The 20,551-nt window shown below is 30.8% G+C and overlaps 1 protein-coding gene across 1 annotated transcript in view; it reads right to left on the bottom strand.

The window, feature by feature from the left end:
- LOC107072433 (coiled-coil domain-containing protein AGAP005037) overlaps window positions 1-20,336 on the bottom strand; it is an 85,813-nt gene extending 65,477 nt beyond the window's left edge. The window contains exons 1-3 of the mRNA XM_089171118.1: window positions 20,051-20,336; window positions 11,601-12,127; window positions 8,537-8,584 (exon numbers count right to left, since the gene is read on the bottom strand). Of these exons, the coding sequence (XP_089027244.1) occupies window positions 8,537-8,584; window positions 11,601-11,688 (136 nt within the window). The 5' untranslated portion in view covers window positions 11,689-12,127; window positions 20,051-20,336. The remainder of the gene's footprint in view (window positions 1-8,536; window positions 8,585-11,600; window positions 12,128-20,050) is intronic.
- Between the last annotated feature and the right edge of the window lie 215 nt (window positions 20,337-20,551).

The following is a 20,551-nucleotide window of genomic DNA, read 5'->3' on the forward strand; positions in this document are numbered from 1 at the left end:
TCCATAAAAATATCTGTCAGATATTTTTACTGTGCCATAAATTACGAGCGCAAACGATGACGTAAATATGACATAGTATATATATATATATATCATTTTTAAACGCTCATATTATTTTTTTATCTTTTTTTTTATTTACGTACGTGCGTATATATTTATCTAAATTATTATTATTATAATTTAGCTATATTATTATTATTATTAATACTATGAAATATCGAACATTTAGATTTTTACTATTTATGATGATGGTAGAGACATTAAAAATTTAGAGAGAGAGTTAAACGTTTATCCTTTCTAATCCAAAATTCTATAAAAATTTATCTCACACTTTCTCACTCTCCTTCTCTTTTTATCTCAATCTATCTCGTTCAATATATTTACGTATCATCGATTAATCTTCTTATCGCCTTCGAAGAGCGTTTTACGATTACAAAATTGACTTGAAATGTCAACTTCAGATCACTTTTTTCTCTCACTTGAATAATTTCATTTATCAATTTCAATTACAATAATCTCGAGTAATCGATCAAAATATATGTATACGAAATTTCAAAGACACAATTTTAGAAAAATGGCGATTAAAAAAAAATCATTCAAGTTCTACTACCTTTCGGTCAATGATTCAAATGTTTCACCACTTCCTGTGGTTTTCCTAATGATTTAATCAAAATAAGAAAATAATCACCCGGATATAAAGAAAATGAAATAAAAAATAATACTTCTCCAAAACTCGTGATCATTGACATTAATTCATTTAATTATTTAATAATTCAATAATGAACACTAATTTCAATAGTTTAATTAATCTACTCCAAACAGTTATTAATCACTGAGGCTATCCAAAAGAAGAACAACTAAAAACTATGAAAAATGTTTGTCAAAGTGTGGATGATGATCGATCTATAGCAACTATACTTGTAATATAATATAATACCCGAAGTAGAAAATGGCAGTATAGTTAGGTTTGGTCAGACTTGTGACGGAACGAGGGCACGATGCGTACTGCGAGAGTAAAGTTTATTTTCAGAGACGTGAACGCGTGCTAGCGTCAGAAATCTAATCTATCGGTCGGAAATTCAACGATAACGATGTGTGGGAGAGAGAGTGAGAGAGATATCGAGATATATCTCGTTATAACAAAATATATATATATATATACATAGAGATAGAGATTGATAGATAAATAGACAGATAGATAATGCATACATGTATATATATATGAGAAAGAGAGAAAGTAATAGAGAAATTGTATGTATGAGAGAGAGAGAGAGAGAGAAAGAGAAGGTATGTGTATCTGTGTGTGAGAGAGAGAATATGTCTATGTATGTATACGAAGAGCATATGTGCGTGCGTGCGTGCATAAGTGAGAGAGAGAGAGAGAGAGAGAGAGAGAGAGAGAGAGAGAGAGAGAGAGAGAAAGAAAGAGTGTGGGCGTGTGTGTGTGTGTGTGAATGTGAGAGAGGGAAATAGTGATGGCAACGGCCGTTTCAAATCGATCGATTCTCAACGAGCTGTCCACGATTAGGGTGATATCTTGAGGGATAGATACTAAAGCCTGGACAAACTGTTGCGCGTAGTGTTTGTTCTTTAAGTACATCAACGATGCGCTCGATCGTAGAAAGGAGAGAAGAGAAGAGAAAAGAAAAGGAAAGGGAATGAGTCTTTCTTCCTCTCTCTCTCTTTTTCTCTTGAAATGGTCGTCTTTAAATAGACGGAAGGAGACCGTCTACTACGCTTAAGGAAATCTTAGAAGAGCGCGTAAGGTTCGATGTACGCGCAACATACGACCATGATCGTGATCATGATAGTAATTCTTTTTCATTGTTATCCAGTCAACTTTATATTAGTCAGAATGAGGAGAAGCTTTGGAAAAAAAGGAAGCCTCGAAAGTTTAGATTTTTTGTCTGATTTTTTGGAGAATTTAAAATTTAGAAATGTCAGGGGATAAAGGTTGTTTCTCACTTATGTTTATTAATAATTTTTTTTCTTTCCAGATAATTTTTTTAAAGATCGTGATTAATAATTTTATTATAATGATTTTTTGGGACATGAAATTTTCAAAATTCTGTGTTGTTGTGTTATTTTAAAATAGTACAAGTTAGAAATATTGGAGTAATTGTTAAGATCTTAACACTTAGCCGACCGTTCGGGTAGATCTACCTTTTTCCAAGCTAGTCGGTGGCCGACCGATCGGGTTGATCAACCATTTTCATCTGAGGAATGCTTTTTTCTCTATAGAGCTTCTTAGCTATATAGGGTACAACATATAATAAAATGCACCAATTTTTGAAATCTTTTATTGCTCATTATTACGACTCTTTATTTTCGGGATTTTTGATGATGTCTTTGCTAGCCATAAAATTATTTTCAACAATATTAAAATATATTACTACCTTTTTGTTCCATATTTGAATTACGTTATTTATCCGTCATCTTTACTGTTCTTAATTTTCTGACTCTATTACTTATACTTTTTGAATATATATAACCATTAAAAAATAATTATTATAAACTTTTAATTTCGAATTTTGTATAAGTAATATGTGAAATCATTGAACAAAATTGTTACCGTAAGATATAATTGATCACATAAAAAATTTTCGAACGTTTTTGATTTCAAATAGCGAATTAGTCCATGCTACTTCAGAAAAATGCGCGGTGGAGAGCGCAGTTTGGCTTTCCCGAGCGCGGTGGTAATTGTAGAGGTCTCTGTGGGGCGTTTGGTCGGCTAAGTGTTAAGTTTAAAAATAGTTTGTTATAATAATTTCTATTTTATTATAATAGATGTTTTACGATTTGGATCATTATCGAGTCAATTATACTCGATGGGGAATATTTTATTACAAAATATAATCCTACAAAGTCTAATTTTAATTTGATTTTTGGATAATACAAATTAGAAACTCAAAATGATTACGCATAAAACGAGATCCAATTTTTCTTAACAATTTTTTTAAAGTAACTATTTTATTATATTTCAAGAGACTTGGGATTAAGATTTTAAATAAAAAGAAAAGTATAGGCAAAAAGGTTTGGAGAAAGAGTGATTGATTTTTTTAACAAACTAAAGACAATCTAAGAACTATTGATCTACCCTGTAAAGAATAAATTAATTAGACTTAAATTTCATTTCAAACAACATATATATTTTAATCATAAGATATTCCTTTATTTCGTTTTTTATTAAATCAATCGAAAATAAAAGTGAACACGAACCAAATAAATAAAAAATAAGATACTTTAAAGATACTTTAATAAAGTTATTTTCCTAACTAAAATTTATAAGTGTTAATTCCAAATCTTCTCTAATTGTAAGAAGAATTAATAGTTGTAAAGATCGATCAGTATCGTTTTAGGATTAAGTAAAATCACTGACAAAGAGAGAGAGAGAGAGAGAGAGAGAACAGAAAAGAGTGTTTATATGTTTGAATGAGAGTGAAAAATGGAGAAAGAAAAAGAAAAAGAGAAAGAGAAAGAAAGGAAGAAAGGAAGTGTGTATATATCTGTTTGAAATTAAAAGAGAGGGAAAGAGAAAGAAAGTGAATGTGTATGATTGTAAGGGAGTAAAAGAAAGAGAGAGAGAGAGAGGGAGAAACGGATACAAACACAGAAGGACAGAAAGAGAGAGAAAAAGAGAGATAGCGAGAAAGAGAAAGAGTTATGCATCTAGAAAGAGAAAGGGAGAGAATACGTTTGTATGAGAGTAAAGAAGAGAGAGAGAGAAAGAGAGAAATAGAGTGGGAGATGATAGTTTTTGAAGACACGATTTAGAGATGGAACTACCAACTGCATCGAATCGACTATGCAAAAAAAATGGTGTGAGGTGGGGTTGAAGGGAGAAGTCGATAGCCGATTAAGCTGCTATTTGTGCACGTTCCGAGAACGACTACGAGGGCTTTCTTTATTCCAACGGTACAAAAAGAGAGATAGATAGGTAAAGAGAGAGAGAGAGAGAGAGAGAGAAAGTGAATGAGAGAAAAAAAAGGGAAAGAGATAGAACAATGGATGAAGGGTAGGGCAGAATTGAGCGAACGAATGAGAGGAGGTAAAAAAAAAAAGAAAGAATGAAAGAAAGGAAGGAAGAAGGAAAGAGAGAGAAAGAAAGAAGCCTCCAGAGAGGTTGGCTATCGTTCGTCGACGTTGCATACATACAGACCCAGGCCCATTCCTTTAATTTCACCCTTCTGCAAACCCTCGACCAATGTACCAATGTCGTCGTCTACCATTCACCATCACTCGAGTTTCTATTCGTTTAAAAAAAAAAAAGGAAAGGAAAAAAAGTAAAGTGTTGAGTATCTTCGGGTTGGCGGGTAAAAGAATGTAAGTATGAATGATTAGTTTCCTTTTTCTTTTTTGTTTTTATTTTTGTTCTTTTTTTTTTAGACAGAAAGAAAAAATTTATATTTGGGTTAGAAAAAAAGTTACCCAAAGTCTATAAATGATTTGAATTATTCCAAATAATTTAGTTTGATATTAATTAAGTATAAAAGGTAAATTAATTGTTAATTTTTTGCTATCTGTGTTGCAGAATTTTTTCGAGGGGAAGTGGAATTGTCTACATAGAGAGAATATGAATTAATTTATTAGTTTTATATTTGCATTAGTTTTTAAGGGTAGAAATAAATTATGCGTTATAAGTGAGCTTAATTATTGTTTGATACAAGAGTTGATATTAATTAAAATACAATTTAAAGATAGGTTGTTAATTTTTTTGAGATTAATATTAAACTCTAAAATAATAATAAATAAAAAGTCGTTTACACGAATGTAATTTAACTTCTCGAAAAAGAATATATGAAAAGCCCTTCTACAAACATTTAATTAAACTTATTAAAAAAACAAAATGATGAATAAAAAGTGTCTTATAGCAAAATTTAATTTAACTTCTCGAAAAAGTGATGAACAAAATATTGAAAGCGTATATCATAATCAAAATATATTAAATGCAAAATAAATAAAAATTATTTATTTATTAATACAATTCGTATTTAAACAATAAAGACTTCAATCGAATAAAAGGATAAAAAGTAAATAAATAAAAAAAAATCACGATTACCACTCAGCCAATATTTCTATTAAACCAAGCATTAATTTTTATCGTGTCATTGTTATCGTCATTGTTGACAATATTGGGAAAGATTTTAAAATAATATCGTATAACATAGATAGGACGAAGAAGTAAATCGACGTTCCGGAAAACGAAAGAACGAGACGAACGCGTCATCGATCGGCCAGAGCTCTGAACGACGAGACCGACGGAAGCGAATCACGGACGAGCCTGATCGATTCGTTGCCATAAAACACACCATCAAAGAATGCATTCATATATTTTTTTTTTACAATCACATTTATCCAAAATTTTAAGCAATAAAATTTTCGTAAAATTCGTAAAATTGTACTATGCAAACGATCTCTCAAAATCGATAAACAAACAACATCCTTGAAACTTCAAATTTTGTTCGTCAACAAAAGCATCGAGATCGTATGCAAGATCTTTCTTAGTAAATATCTATGTATTTGTGGAATTGAGAAAAAATTATTGATAAAGATTAAGTGTTCCGGTGTTTCTAACACGTGTGTGACAAACTAACAATACACGCGTTATTCTTACGAGAGAGAACTTAGAATAAGTTCATGTGAAATGATAAAATTAATAAATAAAAGAAATGTGTAGTTGTTAAACGAGAAACAGGGAGAAAAAGAAAAAGAAGAAGAGACGAAAGAGGAGGAAGAAGAAAAATAAGAATAAGAATAATAAGAAGAAGACGAAGAAGAAATGTTGAGAGAATGAGTCTCTAGAGAAAGTCGAAAGAGTTGGTAGAAGAGTAGTAACCGTGACATTGAAAGGTGTCTCAGAGCAAGCGAGCGAGCAAGCGAGCGCCATTAATTCGCTTCGCTAAGTCTTTTCGTTCTTTCGCATCGATTATAAGAGAAAGATGAAGAGAATGAACGAAATGCTAAGATAGACGAATACACAGACACACGAAATACAAATATGAGAGGTTGACATAAATAATAGAGAACAAAAAATCAATTAAATATTAATTTTTCGTAAATACTTACGTCATGTCCATTTGAAATTATTATTTAACACGATAAAAAAAGAAAAAAAGCCACTATGAGAAAAATAGAAATCTCACTGATAGTTCAGAACCACCCCCCCCCCCTCTTCTCCTCGTCACCCGAAACTTAGAACAACCTTCGGAATCAATCAAATGCGAGTTAATAAAAAATGTTTTTTTTTCTTCTCATACATTGTACACGAATTAAATTTCGTTTCTTAGGGTAAGAAAAGAGAAATAACGCGTGTGACACGACGACCGTTCATCGTAGCGACCGCCGCCTCCACCACCACACCACCACCACGATCAGCACGTCCACGTCCACCACCACCACCACCACCACCAGCACCACCACACCACCATCAACACACCGCCGCCGCCACCACCACCGCCTCCGACGACGACGTCGCCACTATGCAAGAACCTTCTTCTCTCCCTCTGCCCCTCAAATCCCCTCTTCGTTATCCACCATCTCCCACCAGTCGTTACCTCCTCCTTCTCCACCTCCTTTTACTTCTTTTTCTCTTCCTCCTGTTACTCCTCCACCTCTTCCGTCTCTCGAAATTCATCTATTGTCCGTCTCCAGCGCACGAGATCGAGCGTGCGCTGTTGTAGATTCGCATGATGCTAGGGGGTTAGGGAAAATTCGACGCCGACGCCGACGCCGATGTCGACGCCGACGCCGACGCAAACGCAACGCCGACGCAAACGCAAACGCAAACGCAAACGCCAACGCCAACGCCGACGCCACTACCATGCTTTTATAATCAATATTGGTTGTCGGAGAATTTGTGCTTGTGACATCTTTCTCTCTCTCTTTTCTTTCTTTATTATATTTGAATATATATTTTTAAAAACAAGAATGCAGTCTCTATTTCTTTTTAACCATTCTTCAAATTTACCACATTTTTATTTCTCTCGTTAAAAATATTTTAAGATGATAATTTTCTATATATTTTTTTTTCAAATATTTTCTAAAACAAAAATTTGATAAAAAATTGTATATTTGTTATATAATAAGTAAGAGGAAATTATAAATAATAAACTAGAGAGGGATTAAAAAGTAACGATGTTTCCTCACAAACAATTTTGAAATTATTCATATTGGATGAGTTTGTAATATAAACTCGAATATATTTTTAAACGGGAAAAAGAGATTTTTATAGTGAATCTGTAAATTGAAAGCAAAGGGCGAAATTTGAGAAGGAAGGGAGAAAGACGAGAAGAAGAAAAGAAGAAGGAGGAGGAAGAAGAGAAAGAGGAAGAGAGAGATTTCGATCGAGTCGATGCTCGCGCGTTTCCTTAGTTCGGTTAAGCTCGGTTTAACTCGGGACCATTCGGGTTCTCGACTCGATTCGCAATCGTCGACTCTGACTTTGTCATCTATCCACCAAACTCCACTTCTCTCCTCATTCTCTACTCCCCGCCAAAAACTGGTGATAGGGTGTGGCGTGTCTCCAGTTTGAAAAGGTTGCCACGCGGTTTGAAGTTTCGGTTAACGACCAATCGTGGCGCTAGCGTAGCAATGCTTTTCAACACTAGCGCTGTCCCTTTAAACTACGGTGACCTCTCTCGGGGTAAATGATACAACTTGTCGATAAACCTTGACACTTTTTTTATCAATCGAGTTTTTTTACAAAATGGCTGCGAAAGTCTGCCATATTTTTTTTTGAATAATATTTAATTTTACTAAGCTTTGTTTTAGTTTAATCATTCTTTTTTTTGTATTATCTAGTATCTCGATATGATATAGTATTAATTAGTGTCTATTATCCGAATTTAGAGTATTGGAAATGTCGATATCAGTAAATTATTTATTGGCTAGGCTAATAAAATAAATCATAGTATTAATATAATCCAGTATTAGCATAATTAGCCTATATTGGTATTAATTATATTATATATTATATTTTAAATTTACGCTGCTAAACCATTTGAAAAAAATCTAAATTAATACAAATTACATTATATAAAATTCGAACAAAACATATGAAATATAAAATATAAATGTTTAAAATTGTTAAAATAAAATATTAAAAAAATTAATACCACAATGTTAATAATAAAAAATGAAATGAATATACCAAATATTTGATATTTGAAATAAAAGAAAAAATTTATGAAACAAATGTATACTATTAATGAGTATGAAAATAAAAAGACTGTATGTTGAATTATTGTTGATTTCTAATGATAGTGCTGTTGGCAGGTCGTTGATATCGAGAATAGAAACGCTCGAAGGGGATGAAATCCGAACTAGGGAATGAAACCCAACAAACGCCTCGCCGATTCTAAGGGTTAACTTCTGCTATCTGACGCCTCTATTCGTTCAAATAGAGAAAATAAATGTAACTCAGCTATTCGAGATTCGAATTTTATTTTCTTTTGTTTTTAAAAGATAAGATTTTTAAATAAAATAAAGAAGAATAAGAAAGGGAAAGAAATAAAGAGAAAGAAGGAGAAAGACTTACCGGTATCATTGGACTGTCGACCTTTTCCATCTGGATTCCACTCTTCTTCTGTAAAAAGAAGGAATACGTATAAAATTTATGAAAGGGTAAAAGGTGATTCTAGATGCTATCGATTCTCTACTTGGCAACGTTTTAACAGATAAAAAGGTAAAACTGTAGTATCTCTTTATTCTTTTATTTCTTTATATATGTGTCTTAAACGTTCTATAGTATTTCATATTTTTCCTATTTCTTTTTATATATATGTCATACTTACAGTTGTTGTACAGTTTTTTATTTGAATAATTTAAAAAACGAAATATTTATAAATACAATAAAATATAAAATAATAAATATACGAAGTAAGGTATAAATTCTTCAACATTGTCCATATTTTATTTTATATTTAGAGATAATAAAATATTTATAATATAAAGTAATAAATAAAAATGGAGCATAATATTAATTCTACAACATCGTTTGCATTTTATTTTATATTTGAAAATAATAGAATACTGTATAAAAATAGCGTACATCGCAATGTTTTTAAAAAAACATTGTTTATATTTGTACTATACTACAAAATAATTTCTCGTAATATTTTTTAACGAAAATATGAAACTCTGTGTAACATTTGGAAAAAAATTGAACATTTTTGTTTGTTAAAAATTAAAAAAAAAAGTAAAATAATAATATATAAAATAAATATATAAAAATAAGAGAAAAGAGGGAGGTATACGTTTTTCGTTTGAAATGGGTCGTGAAAGATAGTAATCGTACGTGTACGTTTATGGTACAGTTGTGCCATACCTAGTATATGCAGTTTGCATATTTCACAGGTAACGGGGCATACACCTACTCTTGTTTCCGCAGAACTATGTAGGTATACAACGTTCGTAAATTTATAAGGATCCATGAGACGTTCTCGTTCTACTCTTGTGTTCCTCGCTCACGAGGGAGATATGAATTTAGATTTATAACGCCATGACAACCTATTTTCCTTTCCAAGAACTTGTTATTAGGTCTATCGTTATTTAATCTATAGTTAATTACACCATGAACCATAATATGTAACAACCAACACAGCTTTTTCAAAGTTCAACTTGAAAGGTTTACCTATTTTTTATCATTAATTTTTTTCGTTTATTTATTTAAATAAATGGATGATTGTGTGTATACATCTGAAGTTTTAAAGAATTGTTAATCTATTGAATGTACCATGATTCATGACATGCAACAACTTGAAGGTTGTTGTGAAAGGTTCATCTATTGTAATTTCATTACTTAATTTCTTTTACTCTTATTTATTTTGCTCATTTTAAAAAGCGGATGTTAGACGACGAATTAAAATTGTGGAATAGAATATTAAGAATTTTATTAATCTATCGTTATCTATACCACGACTGAGAATAAGAAACAATTATCGATTGGTTTATTAAAAGTTCAATTTAAAAGGTTCATCTATTTTCACAAATAACATTTTCTCTTTTTTTTTTTGTTTAAAAATAAAATAAATTTCATATATTTCAACTTGTTAATACTAGGAGCATAAAAAACGAGGAGGAGGATGATTAAAAAAATAAAGATAGGAGTAAGTAGACGTTTGAACACAAGTTAAGTGCAAAGGTCAAGTCAAGCGACTAAATATCTTTTGGTATATTTACGGAATTAAAAAAAAAAAGGAAGAAAGAAAAAAAATGAAATGAAGGGACCACTCTGTAGTGGTAAAGGAGATAAAAGGAAAGAAGAAAAAGGTAAGAAAGTTCGCTCGAAGCTGTAAGCTCTCATCCCTACTTTCTTTCTTTTCATCGTTCCTCCTTTTCAGTAGCGTAACCCCGTTTACGACACCGACAAGAAACGTAGATCTTATTTTTGTGTGTTTTTTTTCCTCCTCCTTCCTCTTATTCTTTTTCTTTTACTTCTTAGCACTTCCTCCAGTTTCTTTCTCGCGCCAAACTTATTTTCTTTTTCAAACGTGTACGGAAGTATCTCGTTACGAACTAAAACCATAGCCGCCTTCGTTTTTCGTAATCAAGAAATTCTAAGTGATTTCAAACACTCCTATTTACTTTTCATTATTAACTTCTAACATAAACAAACAAATACAAAATCTATGGTCGATAATTAGTTTCGCAATTTTATAAATTCAACTACGTAGCATCGGAACATTCACCTCGTTTTATTTTATTTTTTTTTAATCTCATTATAATTATTTTTATAATATTCGCATATAAAATTTATACTTCGAAAGAAAAAAGCATTTTGAAAAATGAATAAAACAAAGCTACGAATTTTTCAAATGGTATAAATACAATAAAAAGAAAAGAGATTAGAAATCATTCAAATGATTAATAATCTAAAAATATTTTTCAATTTCCGTTTTCTAGACGTAATGATTAATTAATAAAATAAAAATAAGTAGAGGGGGAGGGGGTGAGGGAGAAAAAAAGAACCGATTGTAAGAAGAAGCAGCAGCCAAAGCAGTGCTATTATATTTTCTTCTCAATTTCCCAACACTCGGTGGTTGTGTTGAAAAGGGAAATAAGAAGTCTTGGTTAAAGAAAAAAAGAAAGGCGCCGAACGTTCTTGTCGTTAAGCGACGATAAAAGCATCGTTATCAGAAGGAAAATGACTTTTTATACAGGTCTGATAGCTTCAGATAACTTCGTATAGCAGCTAGCTGTGAGATGAGAAATTTATTTGTTCATTGAATCGTGGAAGAGCTTTGAGGGGTGGTTTAGGGTGGTAAATGTAAGTGATGCGGTAGTTGGTGACGGTAAACGAGGTTTTCGGAGAAGGGCCGGGAAGGGAAGGAAAGGGAGGGGAAATGGACTCGAGGGGAATTTACAGAAGCGAACTCTCGATGAAACTTTTTGTCCGAACAAACGCGAACCTTTTCCGAGTGGGGACCATCAGTTAGTTGCAACTGGTTTAACTAATTGAAGCTTTCAATTGATAGAAACTTTAAGCTATCTTCTTTCTTTTTTTCTTTTTTAAGGATATAATTATTTGTAATTTGCTTTTTTTTTTGCAAGAAAGGATAGAAAAAAAGTAAGAAGTGGTAATTGAAACTCGAATTTTTTACCTGAAGTTTCTGAATCTGATCCCGAGGCAGGGCTTACGTCCACACTGTGCCTAGATCCTTGACAACATTCGCTGCACTTACTACACATTATCTTTTATTCGTAACTTACAACTTTTTTTTTACCGATTGTATAAATATAATTTTTTTTATTTTTATTTTTATTCTTTTTATTGGTTTGATATATTCAATTTGAAAATTCAGAAATTCGAATGAACACTAATTGCAATTTGTATTATCACGTTTGACTTATTATATTTTCTTTTTATAAAACGTATTTAAAATATGAACTTTCGATCACATACACATAAATGAACACTTGAACTTGAAAATTGTTTAGAACAATGATATTTTAAATATACATATATGTATGTGCAGGTGTATATAAATATATGTGTATGTGTGTGTGTGTGTGTTTCAGTGTTTGCACTTTAAATGTCACTTTTTTTTATGCACTAGACACATTTAACGAACGTAAGTACAATTAAATGTCGAAGAGAAGAATTTTCGTAAAAATATTTTTATCTTTTCTACAAATTTGAAAAGAAATAAATAAAAAAAAAGAAAAAAAAACAAAACGATCACATTGTTATCAACGAATGAATAAATAAATATAATGATCGAGTTAGAGAAGTAACAGGAGAAGGGAAAATAAATTGGATTCCGAACGGATGCATCTTATGCACTTAAACGCATCGAACTTGGTAACTCGTAGAAAAAGGGGCGTCGTCGTAGTCGTAATCGTAGTCGAACGTTTAACACAGAGGTTAACGAGCTTTCGCTTAGGAGTCTTCTTTGCGACTCTTTCCAGGTATTTACTTCTTGTATTTATATGCACACCTTTGTAAAATAGATATGGAAGATAGAAACAGAAAGACAGAGATAGTATGTATGTACGTGAACGAGATTTAAAAAAAAAAAACAAAGGTAGATACAGAGAGAGAGAGAGAGAGAGAGAGAGAGAACAGGAAAGGGTGCTTGTATCTCTGAATGAGAATGAAAGATAAAGAAAGAGAGGTGATAAGAAAGAAAGAAAAAGAAAGAGTAAGAAAAAAAAAGTTCGTGTATATGTAAGACGGAAAGATAGAAAGAGAGAGAGGGGGGAGAGGAGAGGAGAGAAAGTGGGTGAGAGAGAGAGAGAGAGAGAGAGAGTGCGTATGGTTGTTGAGAATGAAAGAGAAAAACAGAGAGAGTATATGCTTGTATAAAAATGAAAGAATGAAAGAGAGAGAGAGAGAGAGAGAGAGAGAGAGAGAGAAAGAGTATGTTTGTATGGGAATGAAAGAGAGAGAAATACTCTTGTAAAATAAAAAAAAAATAAAGAGAGAGGGGGAGAGAGTATGTTTCTATGAGGATGAAGGAGCGAGAAATACATACACTAGAAAAAGAGAGAGAGAGAGAGAGAGTGTATATGTGCGTATAGATGTGAACGAAGAGAGAAGCAAACGACGGATGTAGCGCGTCGTTGGTTACTGGAGCAAAAGCTTACTCGTAAAGCGCACGACCGGGTTACGGAAGGGCAATGGGTGGCCGTGCATGCGCGTACACGCACCCACCCCTTTTCCTTTCCCTCCTACCTACCAAATATCATCTATACCGCTCTCTTTCTCTCTCTTTTTTTTCTTATTGTAGCTTTAACTTTCTCATTGCATTTCTCTTTAAACCCTCCTCCTCAACGCTCATTCGTCATTGCTATTGAGAAGAGATTTCGAACTCTCAGTGTAAAAACCACGGGCACTTTTTATTACGTTAATCGTTGTCGTGTGAATTGCAGTTGGCTGTTTTGCTTTTTGTATTTTTTCTTTTCTTTTTGTTTTTCCTTTTTCCTATTTCTTTTTCTATTTTATTTTTTTCTTCAACTCTCTTTTGCCGGCACTTTTTTTCCCATAGCAAGGTTTCACCCTTGATGTGTTTCATGAGTTTCCGGGCAGTGATTTTGTGCTTTTTTTTGTATATATATACATATCCAGGTTGGTTCTTTTGATAAATTTTATTACGAAATGATTGATGGATTTTATTATTATTATTATTATTATTATTATTATTATTATTATTATTATTATTATTATTATTATTATTATTATTAGAGAGAGTGTTTTATATTCTTTTTGTGTTCGCGTTGAATAAGATTTTTTCTGTAATTATGTTTTGCTTTCTAATTACTATATCGTATAAATATATTTCTTACACGGAGAATACAGATGCTTTGCATATTAATGTTATAATAAAACATGGTAGAATACGTTGCATATTTTATTATGTGCCATGCATAATAATGATTATTATATAATACGTTAAGAATCATTCAAGTATATCTTATCATATTCACAATACACATACTGGATGTCATAAGTATTACGTTAAATAATTCAAATTAGGAAACATATTAGTTAAGTCGGTAAATATTTAAAAATATTTTATGTGCAATTGACAAAGCAGAAAATAAAAATTAAAGTAAACGACAAATGTGCAAGGAATTGCGATGCAGGAATAAATTTAATTGCACGTATTTCTTAAATATCTGTTTTTTTTAACTGCATAATTAACGCGCGTGCAGATGTCATTAAATATCTAAAAATATAACATATTTAACGCGAATGAATCGGTTGTCGGTTAATTATTTAAATGAAACTACGATAGATTGTTTAAGCTTTAACATCGTCTTATTAATTATTCGATAAATTAATTACTTTAATCAGTTTCTTGATAGGTTTAATAGACACATAATTAAATTATATATTGTATAAAATGCATGTTAAGCCAGTTAATCAAAGTTCGATCGATCGATCATTCTCTCACAGATAAAATCTTTTTAATTTTTATTGTCTTCGTGGGTTGTACTTGAGAATAGGTAAGCTCTCTAATATTTCGATAATCGATACTCTGTCTTTTTTTTTCTTTTTCTGTTTATAATCGAGACTTCATTAGTCGACATTTCTTTTCTTCGTTATTCGATAGGTCGATTCGGTTAATTAGCCCGTAATGAAGTCACTGTTGAAATAACAAGAAATAACTTGATTTAATACTTTTTATAATTCTTTTTTTTTCTAACCAATTTCTAAATAAATTTTTTCATGAATAATTCACAATTAATCAACATATGATTCACTGTCGGATCGATAAATCATGTTTACAATACAATCGTTTCATTATACTCAAAATGTTACGCTTTTCTTATCTTTTCTTAATAATTTCATAAATTTATTCAGTAATTTATTTCATTAAAAAATTTGCTTAAAACTTTTATTCGTTAAAGAATATTGCCTACTCGTCGAATAATTTTTATCATCTCAATAATTTTCAATTATATACTTAAAATTTTTCAATTATCTTATTCGTTATTATTCATTTCATTAACCGTTAAGCTTTCCACATGTGTTTTAAATTTAATAATTCGATTATTTCCATTAATTGAATAACAATAATTATAAAAATTTTCACTCTTTCAAAATTTCATGATAAAAAAACATTTTATCGTTTACTTTTCTTAATAATTGTAGTGTAAATTATCGTTGCTAAAATTTTGATTCTAATTTAAACTCGTTAGAAGAAGGAGAAGAAGAATGGGAGGATAGTTGAATTTTGAGTTCTTTCATACGTCCAATGATCAACAATTTAATCAAGTAAACGTACGAGAGAGAGAGAGAGAAAATTAGAGAGAAAAAGAGAGAGGGGGAGGGAGGGAAGAGACGTGCATAGCTATTTAATTACCGAGGCGTGACGCCTCGTAATGATCGCACGAACACCAAACGCGTAATGACGTTGCGCTTGCGCTTTTAACGCTGATAAGCTTCAAATGCATAATTGCATATCGTATATCCCGAAGAAACATGATCTCCTTTAAAACATCGAACGAATCTTCTTCCTCTTTTCTTATATTAATAACTATTATTCGTTATAAAAAAAAGAATAAAATACATCTGTAGGAAGTCTTATGAACATATTACGTAATCTTTTAATAAGAATACAAGTCAATTAATCTCGTAAAAACTGTTTCAATGAAATATTACTCGTATTGTTTATAATTTCAAGATATCTAACTGCTATGAAATTGTTCTTTCACAATTGGATGTTAGATGATATACCTAATTTTGTAAGAAGGGTTGGTTGAAAAATTTTGAAATTTGATCTCTTTTATTCGGTCGAAATAAAAGAGTTTTATATATATATATATGTATAATGTTAGGTTGTTAATATAATTGTTAATATAATGTTAGGTTCGTAACTCTTTACCGTTCGTATTAATTTTTTGAGACTTTAGTCACAAGAATGGTTATTAATAATTAAATAATTTGTATTTTCAACATAATATAACTTTTAAAAATAATAAGAATAATAATAAAATTGAACAATAAAATAAATTCAAATGAATTTAATAAGTTTGTATTACTGTTTAAATATTAATCGCTATAAAGAAGGAATTTATTTAAATGTTATTTATAATAATGCATTGCACAATTATTTAATATTATAATAAGTAAAGTATTTTAATTAATCAGTGATTTTTATTTGAACTGAACTGCTACCGGAACAGAAAGGAACGCAATGGAATGGAAAATGTCTTGTTTTATTTAGTTATGTCACGTTTCCCTGTCTTATTTCAATTTTATCTGCACAATGAAGTTGAACGTTTTAAAAAATGGAGTCTACACAATTTAACTGATTAAATATTTATTTTCTAAATTCATATTTTTAATTAATCGAATTATAATTAAAAAAAGGAACATAATTGATACAACTTTTTACAATTGTTATTATTATTATCATCACAATAAGAGCTGATTAAAAATTGTTCAATCCTCATTCCCCGAATCCAGTAATCAAGAAAAGGTCACGTGTGACATAATACACGAAACAGAGGTAGAAATAATCTTAAATCAAACGTAATTCAGTTAGGTAGATCCTTCAAGAAGGAAAAAAGGAAAGAAAAAAGAAAGAAAGGAAACAAGTAAGCACATAGAGTTCTTTCCAGAAAGAAAAATCATCCTGGTCGTACATCGTACAAGAAACTGGGTCGAGTAGGGATCGTCACTAAAGTCAAACGTCCAGAGAAAAAGAAAAAGAAAGAAAGAGAGAGAAAAAGAGAGAAACATGGTTAAAAAGTAAGAAAGAAAATGAAATTTATCCCACAATCCGTTTCTTTTCTTCAGGACCAAATTTATAATAGAATTTCTCTAACAAAAATGATGAAATTTTCATTTTATTCATTTTATTTTGGAATAAATAATAATAATAATGTAAAAAACTAATAACTTAAATTGAAACATCATTTAGCGGATTATTAGAATTTATTTTTATGATTAAGAAAATTTAGTTTATTTAACTTATGGTTAGAATAAACGTTTGCATATAATTCATTGGTCTTGATTTTTTAAATTTATTTATGATCAATAAGATATAGAAATAAAAATGTTAATTATTCAATAACAATTGATATTTATTTTCATGATTAGAAAATTTATAACAATAGCGTATTTGATTAATTTAAGATTAAAAGTTAACCCGTAATTCAATGATCCTGGTCTTTCAATTTTCTTTATGTCAAATAGAAAAAATAAATAAATAAGAAGATTGTCTACCTAATAACGATTGGAATTAATTTTTTTCATGATTAAAACATTGATTATAAAAAAAGAATACAATAATTTAATTAGAACTAAACGTTGATTAAGTTGCAGTGGCCTTGATAAGATTAATAACATCTATTATTACAAATAGGATAATTAACGGATACAAGTTTCAAGTATGCGATCTCGAGATGATAATTCATGAATGTAAAGAGGGTAGGAGGGAGGAAGGGGCATAAGAGTAGGAGTTGGATGAAAATGGGATCGAATAGTATAGCATGATAACGTCATTTCCCAAAAGCCCTTTTAAACTTTCCCCATATCTTACGAGTTATAGGGGAAGATCAACGCATTTCGTAGGCTAAAGTCAATATTCCTGGCACGTTGCACCGTCCCAAATGCATTCGAAAGTCAATATCAAAGGCAAATATTATTTCGACGACCTAAATATGTTCGTTCGTACGTTCGTTCATTCGTTTTTGTGATGTTGTAACTTTTATGCATACTTATGAGGCATATAACATACATTTTGTAAATCTTCCTTTGAATTTAAACTTTTGATAGAATCGATCAAATCAAAATGCAAATACGTAAGGTAGATTTATAGTTTTTTAGTTAAAAACTTTCATTCTCTTCCATCTACCTCGTTTATCCTTCTAACAAATATTTTTGATATTATTTTTATAGAAATTTGTATCCAATTTTTTCGTTTTTTTTTTTTACTATATTTTAATTATTTAATTATGTTAGATATTCAACAAATATATAAAACACTTGTAAATTGAATGACCCCTCCCTCCCCCAAAAATACATATTATACAATAATTATTTGCTTTAATTTAATTATTTTATTTTATTTTATTAGATATTCATTAAATATATTTTTTTTAATAAAATCACTCCAATCTTACTAATCATCACTTAAAAGATAACCAAAAATTGCAGCAATTATATAACCAAAAAAAATCTACAAAAAATTTAATCGAAAAATATAATTCTTTTTTTTTAAAAAAAGAAAGGAATAAAAGAAAACAAAGAAATAAAAAAGGGTTTCTTCAAAAGATAATTACAAAGCGAACTCGAAAGACTTTAAAGAAGTGGAAAGTGGCAAAAAACTCTTCACCTTCTAACTTTCTTCTCTTTTTTTTCTCTCACACACACACAAACACATGCATGTACTTATACACATATTGGTATGTGTATATACTTTGATATATGTCATATCCTATATACAGTACTGAAGCTTGAGGCTGCGAGTTCTGCCAGGTAATTGGAGACGAGCCTTTCGACGGGCTTAACTTCGTTCCAAGCCTCTTCTACTTCAACGTCTTGACTCGACAACGACAACTACGATGACTATGACTAAGACTATGACTATGACTATGACTATGACTTCTATGACTACGACGATGAAGACAACGCGACAACGAGAACGAGGTTGCCAGCAATAACTGTGGCAACGGCATTGACTTATTCTACACTAATTCTTTTTTCTTTTTCCTTCCCACGATAGTAACGAGATACCGGAATTAACTCGACTAGTATGAAACTACCAGTTGAAAATTATATAGCTTATGTACTTTTATTATTCATTTTATTCTTTTTTTTTTTTAATATTCCACAAAGAAAAAGAGAGGGAAATAAAACGACGGAAGTAGAATACGTAATATTAAATTCCAATTAAAAATTACGCTACGTCTATTATCTTCAATCTTATTGTTGGAAACAAAACGATTTCTCATGTTCCGTTTTATTTTTCTCCATAATTTTTCTTTTTATATTTTGAATTTTATTAAATATTATAATTTAAAAAATAGAATACATTAGACTCTCTCTCTCTCTCTCTCTCTCTCTCTCTCTGAATATTTATTAAAATTAATTTCTTATTTTTTCGATTTTATTGTTAGAAACAAAATTATTTCTCCTGTATATTTTATTTTATTTGAATTTTTATCGATAAATTTTTGAATTATATTATATTTTATTAATATTCGTACACATATCTCTATAGACTTTCACATACGGCTTTTATATTAAGTATTATAATTCAAACAATAGAATTACACGTAATAAAATTCTAATTAAAAAATTATTCCTAATATAATCATATTAGTTTCTTATTTTATATAAAATCATATTTTTAATTAAATTTATTTCATCCCTAATTTTAATACATATAAATTGTTACCTCTTCTCCTCATTTTAAAAATCTGTTAAGAGATGAAATAAATTAGAAATTTATCTCCTTAGAGCCCTAGCAGAAAAAGATAAAGAAAGAAAGAGTATAGTACTTTATTATGTTTTTTCTCTAAATCGTTGAGACTCCTGTTCTTCTCAACGAAGAAACAGCTAACCAACCAACCAACGAACCCTATGACCGAAGTGTACTCCAGGGCTACTTTCTAAGAGATCGTTAAAGTTTTTCAACTATACGAGTGGATTTTATTAACAACAATATGAACAAAATTGAAAATAAAATCATCAATATACCGCACGCATCGTTATTATCATCAATAACAATAACAACAAAATTGTTAAAAAAAAACTCGCTTAAAAGAAATAAAAAGAAAAACCAAAGTATTAAACAAATTCCAGCTTCTTCCCGCCAATTTTTTTTTTCTATCATTTATCTTTCCTTTTTTTTCTTTTTGATCGCAGACGAGACAAAGTGGCTTACGTAAAACACGTGCGCGCACATACACACACACACACATATATATACACAAAAACAGTGTTATCATCGTCGTCAAAGTTTACGTGACGATGAGACGAGACGAGACGAGACGAGACGAGACGACTACGACAACTACGACGACGACACCCACAATTTCCTCGTCAACCCCTTTTTTCGAATGAAAACGCGTAAAACAGAAGAAGTATATGTACCACACCTCCACCGCATCCCTCTTTCTCTTCAACTCCACATCTCATGCCATCGCGTATACGCGCGTTTTCTCTGTCTACTCTTGAAAAACTCACATTTTCCACACGAAATGCTTTTCCCTTCATATTCCTCCCCCCCCCATCAACCCCTATCCAACTCCGTTCATCCCACAACCAAGCCGTTCCACCTCTCTCCTCCCTTCTTCCCACCCTGTTTAAGTTTCCTTCTACTGTGCAACGTTTAAACTCGTATCCCGATGTTTCCTTTCATTTTCCACCTCCTTTCACCCTTTTCCAACTTCAGCACTCCTTCCTCACCCCACCCAAACTATATATCCACCCACACCCCCAACTTCCCACAAGATCCCTCCTCTTTCTCTTCTCGCTACCTTTTCCATCTTCTTTCTACTTTTTGCTCGTTGATTTTTTCTTTTTTTCTGATCTTTTTCTTCTTTCATTTTATTTTTTTGTATATTCTTTTTTTATTCCCTTTCCACCCTATTC

This window comes from Polistes dominula, unplaced genomic scaffold (assembly GCF_049000335.1).
Source record: "Polistes dominula isolate Pdom_NZ unplaced genomic scaffold, Pdom_raw_medaka contig_31, whole genome shotgun sequence".
Taxonomy (NCBI): Eukaryota; Metazoa; Arthropoda; class Insecta; order Hymenoptera; family Vespidae; genus Polistes; species Polistes dominula.